The sequence below is a fragment of the Salvia hispanica genome, chromosome 4, assembly GCF_023119035.1.
Source record: "Salvia hispanica cultivar TCC Black 2014 chromosome 4, UniMelb_Shisp_WGS_1.0, whole genome shotgun sequence".
In the NCBI taxonomy this organism is placed as follows: domain Eukaryota; kingdom Viridiplantae; phylum Streptophyta; class Magnoliopsida; order Lamiales; family Lamiaceae; genus Salvia; species Salvia hispanica.
Genome location: NC_062968.1, coordinates 27,333,876 through 27,347,870, shown reverse-complemented (window position 1 = coordinate 27,347,870; position 13,995 = coordinate 27,333,876). Strand labels below are relative to the sequence as shown.

The 13,995-nt window shown below is 37.6% G+C and overlaps 3 protein-coding genes across 3 annotated transcripts in view; all 3 read left to right on the top strand.

Moving 5' to 3' along the window:
* LOC125220051 (protein S-acyltransferase 21-like) overlaps positions 1–497 on the top strand; it is a 5,376-nt gene extending 4,879 nt beyond the window's left edge. The window contains exon 12 of the mRNA XM_048122168.1: positions 41–497. Coding sequence (XP_047978125.1) covers positions 41–389 — 349 coding nt within the window. The 3' untranslated portion in view covers positions 390–497. The remainder of the gene's footprint in view (positions 1–40) is intronic.
* A 994-nt stretch (positions 498–1,491) lies between these two features.
* On the top strand, positions 1,492–4,673 carry LOC125224517 (MLO-like protein 9). Its single transcript, XM_048127928.1, has 15 exons — positions 1,492–1,614; positions 1,804–1,861; positions 1,927–2,171; positions 2,262–2,378; positions 2,447–2,504; positions 2,601–2,692; positions 2,773–2,847; positions 2,936–3,024; positions 3,114–3,163; positions 3,240–3,280; positions 3,362–3,535; positions 3,617–3,652; positions 3,719–3,786; positions 3,871–3,931; positions 4,253–4,673. Exons 1-15 carry the CDS (start codon positions 1,492–1,494, stop codon positions 4,547–4,549), a joined length of 1,584 nt encoding a protein of 527 aa, XP_047983885.1. The 3' UTR covers positions 4,550–4,673.
* Positions 4,674–5,667: 994 nt separating this feature from the next.
* LOC125221637 (spliceosome-associated protein 130 A-like) lies at positions 5,668–9,997 on the top strand. The gene is made up of 3 exons (XM_048123816.1): positions 5,668–8,783; positions 9,012–9,503; positions 9,752–9,997. The coding sequence occupies exons 1-3, from the start codon at positions 5,778–5,780 to the stop codon at positions 9,887–9,889; spliced, it is 3,636 nt and encodes a 1,211-aa protein (XP_047979773.1). The 5' UTR covers positions 5,668–5,777; the 3' UTR covers positions 9,890–9,997.
* Positions 9,998–13,995: the final 3,998 nt, after the last annotated feature.

Below are 13,995 nucleotides of genomic sequence, written 5' to 3'. Positions count from 1 at the left end.
CGCCGATGGGGCAGCACTCGTCGAACTTCAACCAGACGAGGAACAACAACAGCAGCAACAATAATGCGGGACCCGCAGACGGGGCAAAGTCCTCGGTGTTCTGGGATCCAGGGGCAGGGAGGTTCGTCTCGTCCGCGTCGAGAGGCGTCGGTGGTTCTTCTTCGTCTGCGACGACGGAGCTCACGTACTCGGGCCAGTCGATATTCTTCGGAGGGCCGCTCGTGAATGAGCAGATGAACAGGAGCCGGCGCTCGGCCGGGGCACCACAACGGAGCTCGACGGCGAGTTACTACCAGCAAGGGAGATCGCAGCGTGGAGGGCAGCTTCCTGTGTTTGTGCCGAGTGATTCACAGCAACAGCAAAACCAATATTCTTCTAATTTAGATTAGCATTTTGATTAATGTTTTCTGTTACTAATATTCAGCAGTAGAGTTAGATAGTTACATTTATCATAATCCCTTTCACATGTCACGTCAACTTAATTTTGCAGCAAAAGGAGAAATAGTATTATTACTAGTACAATGTTTCAAAAATCATGTTAAAATTACAAAATTATGTTATACTACTAACTCAATACTTAATAACTCAATACTTAATTGCTAATTACAACTAAATAATAGCCATTAGATATTCAAATTAAAGGTCTAGATCATCAACCCTGAAATGTCAATATGATCAACAAAAAACATTAATAAGGTCATAGAATTAATTCCAAAAAATATCAATAGGGGTATTAATGTCAATTAACTGCAAAATTAGTTATAACTAACTTTTAAAAGAAATCCCAAAACTTTAAATTCATATAACATATGTCAAATTAAAGATAATTTTATAAGGATTCCAATTTCAAAAAAAATTCAAAAATTTTTAATTTTTTTTACAATTCCCCAAGCAAAATGTCAACATACTATATAAAATATGTCAATATAATACATGTAGAATGTCAATATAAGCAATGAGTTAACATTCTTAAAGCATTGTATTGACATTCTCAAAGCATTGTATTGATATTTTTGGAACATTATATTGACATTTTCATCCAAAACTCTAGAAGTTTTTTTTTCTTTTTTTATTTAATTAATAAAAACGAAAAATTACACGTGGCAAATTGTAGACCACACATTTTCTAAAATCCTATAGTCTTAAATTAGTTGTAGTTAGCAATTAAATGATGAGTTAGCAATTAAAATCGCCGACTCCCCTCTCATTATATTTATGTTTTTTGTAGTCACATTTTTCCTTTCTCACAGTGGCATTCTCGTAAGTAAACCCCAACTCCACGCCCCAACAGTTGACTCACCCGGTTCAGTTCTGTTACAACCCCCTTGAACCGGCCTTGCTCTTCCCTTCAAAAAACTCTTTCAATTTACTATTATAAGATAACATGCCAAAAAATGATTCTTTCACATGGATTTTTACTTGAGAAATCAACAAATTTGACTCTTTTTCTTTCTTTCTTTTTTTCTTTCCTTTTGTTGGTGGTTGTTGACTATGGGCGGAGGCGGAGGAGGGAGGGAGCTCGACGCCACCCCCACATGGGCAGTGGCGCTCGTCTGTTTAGTGATTATTGTGATCTCCATCATATTGGAGAAAACTATTCATAAAACATCACATGTATTTTTGAATCCTTTTTCCTCTTAGAGATTTTTTTTTGTGATATGGTCTAGTTTTCATTGGCCATGATCATAACATTTTTGATGTTTTTGCAAGAAAATTATGAATCATTATTCCATTTTCCTTCCACATCAAAATCTTCTATTGAAATGTTTGTTTTCCCTGATTATTTTTTTTTGGAATTTGCAGGCTTTTGAAAAGAAGAAGAGAGTTGCATTGGTTGAAGCTCTTGAGAAAATCAAAGGAGGCAAGACCTCTCTCTCTTTCTCTCTTTGAGTTACTCTACTTCCGTTTCTCATGTGCAATCTGCAGAGCTTATGGTGCTCGGGTTCATATCCCTACTTCTCACGTTCGGGCAAACTTACATCACGCAAGTCTGCATCCCCGAGAAAATCTCAGAAACAATGCTGCCATGTGAGTTCAAGGAGAAGAATTATGAGGAGGGTGGTGCGGACGCAAAGGCTCCAAGTCAGGAGGCGGCCCATCGGAGGAGGCTCCTCTCGAACACACGAAGGATGTTAGGAGGAGGTGGTGACTCAGGCAAAGGCTGCCATGATGTAACAACGCCATCTTCTTTCTCATATATATATGTGACAGATTAATTGATCAAAACAGTAAAAATAAAGTTCATGTTTTGAATTTGGTAGGGATATGTGCCTCTCATCTCTGTAACTGCACTTCATCAGCTCCACATCTTCATCTTCTTCTTGGCCGTGTTTCACGTCTTCTACAGCGCTATAACCATGATGCTCGGGAGGCTCAAGGTACGCCTAACTGAATCTGCACAAATCTCACTCTTGTGAATGTCTCACTCATGTCTCCTTTGGTCTAGATTCGAGGATGGAAGGAATGGGAGAGACAGATTGCAGAGGAAACTGATGGAGCTTCTGGTATTTCAATTCTTGTTTTACGACAAAAAGGAAAGAGAAGTGATCAAACCAGTTCATAAACATGTGTTTGAACTATGTTTTCCTTGTTGTCTTAAGCTGATGCTGCTAGATTCCGGCTTACACATGAAACATCTTTTGTCAGAAGCCATTCGAACGCATGGATGGAAAATCCCATCATATTTTACGTAGTAAGGATAAATTTTTTGCAAGATTTCTAAGGCCCTTTTTGCATCAGCTCCATTGATGAGTGTGGAAGCCTTGTTTTTAGGTCTGCTTTTTTCGACACATGCTGTATTCAGTTCAGAAGCCGGACTACTCCACTCTTCGCCATGGATTCGTATCAGTGAGTTTTTATGATGGAAATGTGATGAGCTTGTGAACATTTTAGAATTATTCTTGAATGAATAAAGTCTGCATATCTATATATATAGGTCCATCTGTCTCCTGGGACGAAGTTCGACTTTCAGAAATACATCAAGAGGTCGTTGGAAGATGACTTCAAAGTGATTGTGGGAATTCCGTATGGTCGTTTTTTCTACAAATACCATTTAAGATCAGAAAATTTCATAGTAAAGTTACATGAGTAAACGTTCGTGTTGCCTGTTTCAGCCCGTATCTGTGGATGATATCAGTTGTGTATCTGCTGTTGAACGTCAAGGGTATGTACGCTGTTCCTATTCTATTTCAAACTCAACATTGATTTTTCGTCACACGTTCATCTGCAATGTTTTGCAGGAGGGCAGGTTATGTTCATAATGTCGATTTTCCCCCTACTGGTAAGGCAATGGCCTTAGAAAAGCATGGTTTCTTGATCATTTTACCAAATGTGACAGAAGCTGACTAGTTGGTTGATTAAGGTAATCTTAGCAGTTGGCACGAAGCTGCAGTCGATCATAACACAGATGGCAATCGAGATCCAAGAAAAGCACGCGGTAGTGCAGGGCATCCCGCTTGTGCAAGTCTCTGATAGGCATTTCTGGTTCAGCAACCCCAAATTAGTCCTTCACTTGATCCATCTCACCCTCTTTCAGGTTTCCAGACTCGTTCCTCGTTCTCTTGAGGCACGTTTTCTTGATCTTCTTGAGGCTGACTGCGTTTTCTGTTTCTTGCAGAACGCATTTGAGATCACATTCTTCATTTGGATAACGGTATACACCCTCTCTCCCCTCCTCACTCTCTCATGAAATGGCCTAAAACAGCCTCTTCTGATGCAGTATGAATTTGGGCTGCATTCATGTTTTCACAAATACTTCCTTCTTGCTGTCATCAGAGTTTGCATAGGGTAAGTCCCTCGTTTCCGTGTCACACCAAACGTGCTTGAACGAGCTTTTATTCTGATAAACGGACCTCAAAATCTTCGCCTCAGGGTAGGCGTGCAGATCGTCTGCAGCTACATCACTCTCCCCCTCTACGCCCTCGTCACACAGGTAACACAAGAAACTCTCCATTCACAGTCAAGAAAGAATTTTTTTCAAGAATTCAAGAATCCCACCAAAATCTTGGCCTAATATTCTCCAAACATGAAGATGGGAATCATGGGATCACATATTAGTTCAAAAAAAAAAAAAAAACAGAAAAATGCAAAATGCAAAATTTCAAAAATCTCACCAAAATCATGGTCTAATTTGATTCAAACATGCAAAAAGATGAAATCTTTAGGTGTGATCACACATAAGTACCCCCCCAAAAAAATCAAGAATCCAAACAAAAAATATGGCCTAATTTACTTCAAACTTGCACCTTTACAGATGGGATCACACATGAAGAAGTCCATCTTCGATGAGCAAACTTCGAAGGCGCTCATGAGCTGGCACAACAAGGTGAAGAAGAAGCACGAGCACGAGCACGATAACGACCATGTCCCCGTCCGCACAAAGAAGCTAGGAGAGAGCGACTCATCACCCGACCACTCTCCAAAGCACCCAAGCGTCGGCCTGGCTGCAGGTGAGGCTGCCTTTGTTGTTGCTGAGTCGAGCATTGAGATGTCCGATCAGGACTCGCCTAAGGAACGGATGACCGAGATAGATCTGCTAACGGGGCCTTGATCCCCGACGCTGTTCATGTAGGAGGTAGAAGTCATAGCACAAGAAGGTTAGAATAGGCTTGCAAATGTAGTTAGTACTTAGTAGTAGTTGTTTAAGTTCAATTTTTGTTACAATTCTTTTAAGGTTTGGGAAATCACACATTCCTAAGTGATAATCCAAGAATCTGTTGTGATTGAATCAGTTGCATTCTTATCATTCTTCTACACCTCTTTCATCTTTTGAGCACAGACAAATCCTGCTTCATATCTTTGCCTAATTTTATTAGCATCTATTTAATTTGTTAGTGATGATTCTGAAAATAACTGTGAGCTGTTTCAAGATGGGATTTTTATGAGTTGAAGATTGCCAATTTAGTAAGTGTGACATCTGATAAATCAGTAAAATTGCATTTTATCTCTTATTAATATTCTCTTTGTCTATTACAAATGATCTTAGATATTGTGTCATTTTCATCCCTAGATGAGTTATCACCACTACCAAACATGACATAAAAGTGGTAACCAAAAACATAATTAAAATATTAAATTAAAAGTAAATAAATATGAGAGGTCTAGTTACATAATTAACTTTCTATCCAAAAGTTGAAAAAGAGAGAAAATGAGCTTTATTCATATTCTCTCCATCTATTAAAAATAATCTTGGATATTGTGGCACTGTTTTATGGATCTGTGCTATTATTCTGCATTTTCTTGATTCAAGGTTTATTTTTTTTTCTTTATTTACTGTATTAGCTATTTTCTTGATCATGATGTTGAGATTCAATAGCTTTAGCTGTTGTGTGGAGTAACAGAAATGATTTGTTTATTTAGAACAATCAATCTGCATTGCTAATAATGTGAAAAATGTGGCATAGAATGTGACAGAATGAAAAAAAAAAAGGAATTGAATTAAAAACTATCGACATACTAAATAATATAAAAATGACATCAAATATTTAATAGGAGACAATGAAAAATCCTAGTACTAACAAATCGAGATCAACATAGATAAATTAGCATTATTTATTTTGGAGTATTTGATAAATTAGAATTATCTTCCCTTATAAATAATGTTGAAGATCTCAAATTTTGGTGCATTAAATTCATTAGCCAAACGCGGTCTTAAATCAACAAAACAAGGAGCCAAATCATCCCTCCTATTTTACTTCCCCAAATTCTAGGGTTTCTCTAAACCCTCACTCTCTCTCTCTCTCTACCCTCAAATCTGACCTCCTTCTCCGCCAATCACCATGTACCTCTACAGTCTAACCCTTCAACAATCCACCGGAATCCTTTGCGCCATAAATGGCAGCTTCTCCGGCGGCAAATCACAGGAGATCGCGGTCGCGCGCGGCAAGGTCCTGGAACTTCTGCGCCCCGACGACAACGGTAAGCTCCAGTCTCTCCTCTCTGTTGAAATCTTCGGCGCTATTCGCTCGTTAGCTCAATTTCGCCTCACTGGTGCGCAAAAGGATTACATAGTGGTCGGATCGGATTCGGGCCGCATTGTAATCCTCGAGTACAATAAAGAGAAGAATACGCTCGAAAAAGTTCATCAGGAGACGTTTGGGAAGTCGGGATGCCGTAGGATAGTACCCGGCCAGTACTTGGCAATTGACCCTAAGGGTAGAGCTGTAATGATTGGTGCCTGCGAGAAGCAGAAGCTTGTTTATGTTTTGAATAGGGATAGTGTAGCTAGGTTAACTATTTCGTCTCCGTTGGAGGCGCACAAGAGCCACACTATAGTTTACTCGATTTGTGGGGTGGATTGTGGGTTCGACAATCCTATTTTTGCGGCTATAGAGCTGGATTACTCGGAGGCGGACCAGGACCCCACCGGGCAAGCTGCTAATGAGGCGCAGAAGCATTTGACCTTTTATGAATTGGATTTGGGGCTTAACCATGTGTCTAGGAAATGGTCTGAGCAGGTTGACAATGGTGCTAATATGCTTGTGACCGTTCCCGGTGGCGGGGATGGGCCGAGTGGTGTGCTTGTTTGTGCGGAGAATTTCGTAATATACAAGAATCAGGGGCATCCTGATGTAAGGGCAGTCATACCAAGGCGTGAGGACTTGCCTGCAGAGCGTGGTGTTCTGATTGTCTCGGCTGCTATGCATAAGCAGAAATCCATGTTTTTCTTCTTGTTGCAAACTGAATATGGTGATGTATTCAAAGTGACACTGGACCATGACAATGATAGAGTTAAAGAGTTGAAGATCAAGTATTTTGATACTATTCCAGTCACATCTTCCTTGTGTGTCTTGAAATCTGGGTTTCTGTTTGCTGCATCAGAGTTTGGAAACCATGCCTTGTATCAGTTTCAGGCGATTGGTGATGATCCTGACGTGGAGGCTTCTTCTGCTACACTGATGGAAACTGAGGAAGGTTTCCAGCCAGTGTTCTTCCAGCCTAGAAAGCTGAAGAATCTTGTTCGGATCGATCAAATTGAGAGCTTAATGCCTATTATGGATATGAAAGTGTCCAATCTATTTGAGGAAGAAACCCCTCAAATCTTTTCACTTTGTGGGCGGGGACCTCGTTCTTCTCTGCGGATACTGAGACCAGGTTTGGCTATTAGTGAAATGGCAGTTTCACAATTACCTGGTGTTCCAAGTGCTGTATGGACCGTCAAAAAGAATGTGAATGATGAATTTGATGCCTATATTGTTGTCTCTTTTGCAAATGCCACTCTTGTACTTTCCATTGGTGAAACTGTTGAAGAAGTTAGTGATAGTGGATTTCTTGACACTACGCCATCTCTTGCTGTTTCTCTGATTGGTGATGACTCCTTGATGCAAGTCCACCCGGGTGGTATCAGGCATATCAGAGAAGATGGGCGTATCAATGAATGGAGGACTCCAGGAAAGAGAACAATTGTTAAGGTTGGGTCTAACAGAAATCAGGTTGTCATTGCTCTGAGTGGAGGGGAGCTAATATATTTTGAAGTTGATATGACAGGGCAGCTGATGGAGCTTGCAAAACATGAAATGTCCGGAGACATTGCCTGTTTAGATATTGCTCCTGTCCCAGAAGGACGACAGAGATCTCGCTTTCTGGCTGTTGGATCTTATGACAACACGATCCGCATCTTGTCTTTGGACCCCGATGACACGATGGACATTTTGAGTCTCCAAAGTGTTTCATCTCCTCCGGAGTCCCTACTCTTTCTTGAAGTTCAGGCTTCATTAGGAGGTGAGGATGGAGCAGACCACCCCGCTAACCTCTTTCTAAATGCTGGTTTGCAAAATGGAGTTCTATACAGGACGGTTGTGGATATGGTGACTGGCACACTCTCAGATGCTCGTTCTCGATTCTTAGGTCTCAGAGCACCTAAGCTGTTTTCTATTTTTGTGAGAGGGAGACAAGCTATGCTTTGCTTGTCAAGTAGACCCTGGCTTGGATATATACACCAAGGTCACTTCCTTCTTACCCCTCTGTCATATGAGACACTTGAATATGCTGCCTCCTTTTCGTCGGACCAGTGTGCAGAAGGTGTTGTAGCTGTGGCTGGGGATGCTTTGAGGGTTTTCACCATCGAGAGACTGGGAGAATCATTTAATGAAACTGCTATACCTTTGAGGTATACACCAAGGAAGTTTGTTGTTCATCCCAAGCGAAAGCTTTTGCTTATAATCGAGAGCGATCAGGGAGCATTCACTGCTGAAGAACGTGAAGCTGCAAAAAAGGAATCATTTGAGGCTGCTGGGATGGGTGAGAACGGAAACGCAGAGCAGATGGAGAACGGTGACGATGAGGAGAACAATAATCCTCTTACAGACGAACAATATGGTTATCCCAAGGCAGAGTCTGGAAGGTGGGTTTCTTGTATCAGAGTTTTAGACCCGAAGACAACACAGACGACCTGTTTACTTGAGCTTCAGGATGGTGAAGCAGCATTTAGCATGTGCACTGTCAATTTTCATGACAAAGAGTACGGAACTCTTTTGGCTGTAGGAACAGCAAAGGGCCTACAGTTTTGGCCCAAAAGATCCTTCGAGGCTGGATATATCCACATATATAGGTTCAAGGAAGATGGGAAGGTTCTTGAACTTCTGCATAAAACACAAGTGGAAGGTGTCCCTCTTGCTTTGGCCCAATTTCAGGGAAGACTGCTGGCTGGAATAGGACCTGTGCTTAGATTGTATGATTTGGGGAAAAGAAGATTGCTTAGGAAGTGTGAGAATAAGTTGTTCCCTAATTCAATTACATCTATCCAGACATACCGGGATCGGATTTATGTTGGTGATATGCAAGAGGTATGTCATCTGAACATCTTTATATATTAATTGGCATGTTTGACAAAATTATAAAGTTTTATCCTTCAGTATGGAGGTTGCAAGTTATGTTCCTTATTTTACATATCGATACAGAGGGTGCAGATTTACCATATCCCTAGATGTATAATATTAGAATGTTAGTACTATATAGATCTAGGTGCAGTTTCTTCCAACTTTTTCTCAATACTGTAATTGTTTGTTTTGCAGTCATTCCACTACTGCAAGTATAGACGTGATGAAAACCAGCTGTACATATTCGCTGATGACACAGTCCCCAGATGGCTTACTGCCGCACAGCATGTAGATTTCGACACCATGGCAGGGGCAGACAAATTTGGAAACGTTTACTTTGTGCGGTTGCCACAAGATGTCTCTGATGAGATCGAAGAAGATCCAACTGGTGGTAAGATAAAATGGGAGCAGGGGAAGCTGAATGGGGCACCAAACAAAGTGGAGGAAATAGTTCAATTCCACGTTGGTGATGTGGTCACTTGCTTGCAGAAGGCATCTTTGATTCCAGGAGGTGGGGAGTGCCTCATTTATGGGACTGTAATGGGGAGTTTGGGGGCGTTCCTCCCATTCACATCCCGCGATGATGTTGATTTCTTCTCTCATTTGGAGATGCACCTTCGACAGGAGTACCCACCTTTGTGTGGCAGAGACCACATGGCCTATAGATCTTCCTACTTCCCGGTGAAGGTGAGTTGCATGATTCTTCCATCTCCGTGTGTCATAATTGCATGCGATTTGTTTTGTGCACGGTATATTGCTTACTGAATAGGGAGGGAACTAGACAGGGATTCTGCCTAGCTTATGTTACATTGATCAGTTTTCCTTGATGAACTCACAATGTTTCGGTTTCACTCCACGTGGCTCGATGCATTGGCACCCCACTTCCTTTGTATTAGTCTATCTTGCTTGTTAACTCAACTCCTGTGTGACTGCAGGATGTGATTGATGGAGATTTGTGCGAACAGTTCCCAACTCTGCCTATGGATATGCAACGCAAAATTGCGGACGAGCTCGACAGAACTCCAGGGGAGATTATGAAGAAACTGGAAGAGATAAGAAACAAAATCATCTGAGATTGATCTTCACTTTGATGACTCCTTATCTTTTACATTATTTGTATTTGCAGGCCTGTTGTTTTCCTTGTTACTAAGTATTTAGATTTTAAGGCATCATCTTGTTCATATAGTTGAGTTTTTTGCAGTTTCTATATCTTGTTTGTGTGACATTTGCCGTAATATTAACTTTTTTTTATATACATATTCTTTTTCAAAATAAACATCTCATATCTAAAAAAAATAATCTCAGACGATGTAAGTTTTAATGCGAAGTAAGTTAAGTAGGAGAGATGAAGTGGTTAAAGGAGTGAGAAATCGAAAAAGAAAATGTAGTAAAATAATAGAAATTATATTTATTTATAAAAAAATAATGTAGATCTTTTATTCATTAGAATAATAATTTCATTCAATAACACTTTTTCAAAACATAATATTAACTTTTACTCAAAAAAATAATAGTATTATATTTCACAAAAATAATAATTTTAATTTGAAATAATTTAGTTTAGTAAAAAAGTTTTAGCAATAATGAAATATAATGTGTCTTATTACCCATAGATAGTATTATTAAATGCAAGGACAACATAATCCATTATGTCGAATTGAATGGAATTAAAACCATTAAAATAATATAATAATCAACCGGGATTGAGGCCATGCTCCTGCTCTAGCAGATTGTCAATTAATTTATCCTTTTCATAGGAAAGATCTTTATAATTATGTTCTATTATGAATTAAATGTTTATCAACAATATAATAGGGTAATACATTTGTTTAGGGAAATTTAATTTATGGCATTGTCATTAAGTGATAATAATAATAGGTTATCATTGACCAACAAATTTATTCGACGAATACAACAAACTAATTATTAGCATTATATGTTTTTTTCTAAATCAGTCAAGATTCTATTACTAAGAGCATCTCCAAGGGGAGAGGTAAATGAAGGGGTATAGTCATATAACTACCATATTTACCTTTTATTCATGAAAAATCATTCTCCAAGAGGAGAGATATTTGAGAAGGTATTATACCTTTTCCCATTTTGAAGAGGTATCTTTACCTCTCCATCAATGGAGAGGTAAAATCATATAACCACCATATTTACCTTCTTTTCATAAAAAATCATTCTCCAAGGGGGTAGGTATTTGAGAAGGTATTACACTTTATGTTTTTTAATGCATCTTGTACTATTATTTTTTTTAAATGATATATCTTTCTATATACCTTTTATCCTTGGAGTTGATTGCTTTTTAGAAAGGCATATTGCACTTTTTGAGAAGGTATAAGCATGATATACCCTTTTCATTTACCTTCTTCCCTTGGAGTTGCTCTAAGCAATCCAAATGTGTTAATCTCATTTTAAAAATATTATTCTATGATTCAATTTTCCAAACAAGGAAACAAAAAATTAAAATTAAGGGGCAACAATAATGAAGAAGTAGGACATTTAGCTCCTATATAAAGTAGTGCATGCATTACTAATTTCTCAAGTTGCAAATTGACAAACAAAAATGTCAAATGTCTATGTTCTCTTGCTCTTTGGAGTCTTGGCTATTACCAATACTCTTTCTCTCGCTCATGAACTAGAAGATGATGTGACGTGGAATATCATTGGTTCACAAATCAAGCGCCACCACCACCACCACGAACACGAACATGCTTTCCCTCCTTCCCACCACGGCTACCACCATCACCACGCTCATCCTCCTCATAACCATGCTCTGTCAAGCCCACCGTGCTCATCCTCCTCACCACCACGACCAAGGTCAACATGCTCATCCTCCCAGACACCATGGTCATGCTCCTACTCATCCTCCTCATTACTATCCTCCATCTCCTCAAGCCCACCAAGCCCATCCTCCTCATCAACATGCTCTGTCTCCACATGCTCACCACATGCATCCTCCTCACCACCACAACCACGATCAACATGCTCATCCTCCAAGGCACCATACTCCATCTCCACATGCCCACTACGCTCATCCTCCAAAAGTTCATGGTTATGGTCATGGTCATGCTCCTGCCTCTACTCTCCAATATGCTCATTCTCCAAAACACCATAGTCATGCTCATTCTCCAAAACACCATGGCCAAGCTTACTCTCCAAAACATCATGATCATTCTCCAAAACATCATGACCATGCTCCTACTCCTGCTCCTCAACATGCTCATTCTCAAAGAGACCATGGTTATTCTCCAAAGCACCATGGTCATGCCCACTCTCCGAAACATCATGGACATGCTCATTCTCCAAAACACCATGGTCGTCATCCTGCCCCTTCTCCTCGACTCTATTAATGAAAATTCAATAGCATAGTATCGTTGAACAAAAATTTAGTTGCTTTTCATTGTAATAGCATCAAATTAAATGCTTTTATTACTTTTTTATATGGCGCGGTATTCTTCGACCTAGTGTTTGATGTTAGTTTGTGTTCAACAATTTTTATGAAATCAATTTGAATATTTTGGCAATTAGTCCGTAGGCTAGCTAATCAATGAAATTATATGTCACATTTGATTACTCTGGCATCACATTTGATTAAAAATTTAAACTTAGATATTCGCATTTTTTTTACTCCACTGGCCTTCCTTACACGTTACAAGCATATTTATTTTATAATGTACTGAGTATTTTCAAAGGATAAATGTCATTTTAATTTATAAAAGTAACAATTTTGTTCATATAAATAATACTACCTCTCTCCCCAAAAATATTTTAGACCAAGTCTAAATATGAAAAGTTGTCAAGGAATAATAATCCTACACATCATTTAAAACGTGGATCCCACGATCCACTAACATTTTTCTACTACATTTTCTCTCACTTTCTCTTTCTCTCTTACTTTTTTCAATCTCTTCTTACTTTACCCATTGTACATTAAAATTTATAGGTTTGTCTAATTTTTTTTAGGACAAATAGGGTATTAAAGATATTTGTGAAATCAATTTGAATATCATGGTAATTTATTTAGTTTGTGTTGATTTTTATTAAATCAATCTGAATGTTTTGGCAATTATATTGCAGGCTAGCTAATCAGTGAAATTACCCGAAACTCAATATTATATGTACATTAATAAAACGAAAAGCATAAACTGCCGAACCCTAATTATATATTTTTTGCGCTGTTTTTAATGAATTATATCAGTGAAATATTCATTATGAATATGTGTTAATAAACTAACCAAATTAATTCAGGTAGATTCTTGTGAGTGCTATCATTTTTAAATAAGACAATCAATTAACATAATGTAAGCGATTTATCATTTGTTCGTGTTGGATCAAATACCACTCTTTGTCTTTGGGCCCTAAATAACTACTGACCAAATCCACTTTTATGAACTTTCTTGTTATTTTGTTTATTTTTCTTGCTTATTTTCCACCAATTAACTTAGATATATAGTACAAGCGTATATATTTATAATATATATACTGAGTATTTTTAAAAGATAAATGTCACTTTTATATATAAAAATTATAAATTTTATTCACATAAGTAATAACTTCTACTTATATGAACAATAATTTTTATATCTAATAACCATAAATTTTGTTTATAAGAATAATAACTTTTTTTCATTAGGACAATAACATTTACTACAATAATAGTAACTATATTCATTAGAACAATAATTGTTATACATAAAACAAGTAGTAACATTTATTTATTAAAATAATAACTTATTCATTTGAATAATGAGTAATGACTTCCATTCATTAAAATAATACTAATATTTATACACAATGATAATAAGTTTTATTCAAAAATAGTAAATTTTATTTATGAGAACAATAACTTTAGTTAACTTTTATTTACAAGAACAGTAATTTAAATTATTAGACCAATAATTTTTGTACACTAAAACAATAACTTCTTTTTATTAAAATAATACAACATTTTTCATTAGAACAATAAGTTTTATTCGAATAATAACTTTTAATCATTAGTTTGATCCGGAAAAAAACAGTAACTTTTTCCTACAAAAATAGTAACATTAATCATTAGAACAAAAACTTTTGTACATTAAAACAATAACCTTTATTTATTAAAATAATAACTTTTCCTCATTAGAACAATAATATTTTTTTTTTATAAAAATAATATACCTTTTTGTTATTTAAA